General features: G+C 43.0%; 1 protein-coding gene across 1 annotated transcript in view; it reads left to right on the plus strand.

Moving 5' to 3' along the window:
• LOC102811174 (carcinoembryonic antigen-related cell adhesion molecule 5-like) overlaps positions 1-3465 on the plus strand; it is a 112429-nt gene that overhangs the window by 40301 nt on the left and 68663 nt on the right. Inside the window, 2 exon segments of the mRNA XM_006871508.1 lie at positions 2048-2093; positions 2095-2268. Coding sequence (XP_006871570.1) covers positions 2048-2093; positions 2095-2268 — 220 coding nt within the window.

A 3465-nucleotide genomic window follows, 5' to 3' on the forward strand; every position in this document is an offset into this window, starting at 1 on the left:
GGCACTTAACAACAACAACAACAGTTGAATACTTTTGTATAGTCAATAAAGTAAACATTTTTTCTGATATTCTCTGTAAGTAAACATCTTTCGGATATCCTCTGCTTTCAGCCAAGATCCATCCGAGGCCAGCAATTATATCCCTCATACCATACATATCCTCTTCAGAATCCAGCTCACTGTCCATTTGTGCTGCAACCATTTTTTAATTCTCTTCAGTAAAATTTTACTTGCTATGATACTAATGATGTTGTTGTTGCTGTTAAGTGCCATCGAGTTGGTTCCAACTCATAGCGACCCAGTATAGGGTTTCCAAGGAGCAGCTGGTGAGTTTGAACCGCTGACCTTGTGGTTCAAACAGACTTTATACTTCAATAATTTCCTATTCTGTTGGACTACCTTTCTTTGGATGAGCACAACTTCCATTTGATTGGCCAGGTAGCTGTCTTCCCAAATTCCCTGCCATAGAATGGTGAATGTTTCCAGCACTGTATGAGTGTTTTGAAAACATTTCCATTATATTTTGGCAATTCCTGGAGCCTTGTTTTCCATGCAGCTAGGACGCTTTCCTTCAATACCACTGCTTCTTGATCATGTGCTATCTCCTGAAATAGCTGAATGTCAGCCGATGCTTATTGGTACAATGACTCTGTGTATTCCTTCTATCTTCTTTTGATGCTCCCTGTGTCTTGCAATATTTTGCTCATTGTTAAATGTCATCTCCGAATCACAGTGACCCTGTACAGGGTTTTCAAGGCTGTAAATCTTTACAGGAGCAGAAAGCCTCATCTTTTTCACGTGGAGTGACTGGTGGTCTCGAATTGCCCACCTTGTTGTTTCAGTCCACTGCTTAGGCTACAGAGCCACCCTGCTCCCTATTTTGCCCATTGTTGTTGTTTAGTTCCATAGAATTGGTTCTGACTCATAGCAACCATGTATGGGTAGGGTTTCCAAGGAGCTTCTGGTGGGTTTGAAATGCCAACCCTGTGATTAGCAGTACAGTGATTACCTTATAAGTGCCACACCTTAACATTGCAACCCGAGGCTTGAGATTTTTCTTATTTTTCGTCTTCAACTTGAAAAATACTGAATGTGCTCATTCCTTTTGGTTTTCAAACTCCAGACCTTTGTACATTTCATTGTAATACTTTACTTTGTCTTCTCAAGCTGGCTTTTGGAAATTTCTGTTCAGTTATCTTACTTCATCATTTCTTCCATTTGCTTTAGCAATGGAACAAGTTTCAGAGTCTCTTCAGACATCATCCACTTTGGTCTTCTTTCTTTCCTAGCTTTTTAATGATTTTTGTCTTTCTTACCATATGATGTTCTTGATGTCATCCACAACTTGTCTTTGGTCATTAATGTTGAATCCATCAAATGTGCTCTTGAGATAGTCTCTAAATTCAGGTGGAATATACACACAGTCATGTTTTGGCTGTCATAACCTTGTTTTAAATTTATCTTCAGCCTGAACTTGCATATGAGCAATTGATGGTCTGTTCCACAGTCAGCCCCCATGCTTCTACTGGGCATTGCTATTTAGCTTCTTCATTGTCTCTTCTCACAATACAGTCAGTTTGATTCTAGTGTATTCCATCTGGCAAAGTCCATATGTATAGTCACTGCTTATGCTGTTGGGAAAAAAGTATTTGCCCACATGGCACAAGCTATTGGTCCAAGTCCACACTGCCAGATACCAGGCTACATCAGTCCCTCTCAGTTCTGAGTACATGGAACTCTCAGTCTCTCGCCACCCAACTGGCCACGGCTTCCTTTCACAGGCACATCTGACCAGACCCATCCATGCAGCCAGACAGTGGAGAGAGGGTCTATGCCTGTGTTGAGATTCTCTGGGTCAACTTCTGGGTCTCAGAACCAGGCTCCTGAACAAAGGGGGTTTATTATGTGGGACTTTTTAAAACAAGCCTCAGCAAGTTAATGTGGCCCATATCAGACCAAATGCTTCCCCTTCCCCCGGATATATTATGAAGTGACTTTATTATGTTTGTTTCAAATGGCCTGGATGCCCCTGCAATTTCCCCATCAGGTTCATATTACCCTCTGGAAAACATTCTCAACCTCTCCTGATGCCATAACATTCAATCCACCCACATAGTATTCTTGGCTTATCAATGGGAGTCTCCAGCAAGCCATACAAGAACTTTCTATCCCCAACATCAGGGGAAAACAGAGTGGACACTACACCTCTTATCATAACCCTGCCACTGGCCTCAGTAGAACCAAGGTCAAGACTATCACCATCTCTGGGAAATGGCTCCCTGGAGCTTTGACACTGAGCTCAGGAATGGAAGTCTGTCAGTCTGATTTCAAGAAAAAGCAATGAAGAGGATACTTCCTAACCTGCATCCCTCGATCACACGCGGACCCCCAAATACTTCTCCCGAGCACTCCAACCACAGTAATCTGTGCAGATTATTCCTTTGTTCTTCTTATTTCTTAGAGCAGACCTTGGGCCCAGCCTGAAATGACAGAAAGGGGTGCTCTCAGCTCCAGAAACCTTGTATGGTAAGAGAGAGAGGGAAGATTTGTTAAGATAAAGTTGCTTCTCTGTATCACTAAGGCATGTCCATTTCTGTCACCTCTTTTTCTTCCTTCACTAACTCCATGCACTACCGGAAACATACAAGACTTTGAAACAAGCTCATGCTTTTGCTCAAATGAGAGGATGGAATGGCCTCTGATGGTGTAATGGGAAGGATGGGACTCTGTCTCATTTCTCTGCTGCCAGTCACCAGTACACAGAGCCTATTCTGACACCATCTGTCATTGGACCAGAGAGGATGGAACTGGTGCATGTGAGCCATGTCCTAATCCTATTGAAAAATAAAGCCCATCGATGCCAGAGCAACCTGGGCTTCTGCTTCAAGGAAAGGGAGACAAAGTTCTAGTTTCATAGCAGATTCATCTAAGATCCGTTGTTGCTGAGGTAACACTGGCACAGATGTTGCTCAAAGGAAAATGATGAATCAAACTTGGAAAAATCTTTTCACAGGGGGAGGAGAGAGAAGTGTGCAATTTATTGTTGTTGCTGTTGTTAAGTGCCATCGAGTTGGTTCTGACCCATAGTGACCCTGTATAGGGTTTCCAAGGAGCAGCTGGTGAGTTTGAACCGCCAACTTTGCAGTTCAAACAGCTTTGTAGTCTGGCACATTAACCCACAGAGTTAAAACTGTAACCACTTATCTCTAGCGATCTCCAGACTCTGTCTGGTAAAGATATACATTCTTGGAAACCCTATGTAGGGTCTATGAGTCAAGATCAACCCAATGACTGTGTTTGGGTTTGTTTTTTCCAACCCAGAGATGGGAAGACTGTGAGCCTGCTTTTCCTACATACATTTGTGCCATCAAGTGGGTATTGACTCATAGCGACCCTATGCCCAACAGAACGAAACACTGCCTGGTCCTGGGCCAACCTCACAATTGTTGCCGTGCTTAAACCCAT

This window comes from Chrysochloris asiatica, unplaced genomic scaffold (assembly GCF_000296735.1).
Source record: "Chrysochloris asiatica unplaced genomic scaffold, ChrAsi1.0 scaffold00168, whole genome shotgun sequence".
Classification (NCBI taxonomy): Eukaryota; Metazoa; Chordata; class Mammalia; order Afrosoricida; family Chrysochloridae; genus Chrysochloris; species Chrysochloris asiatica.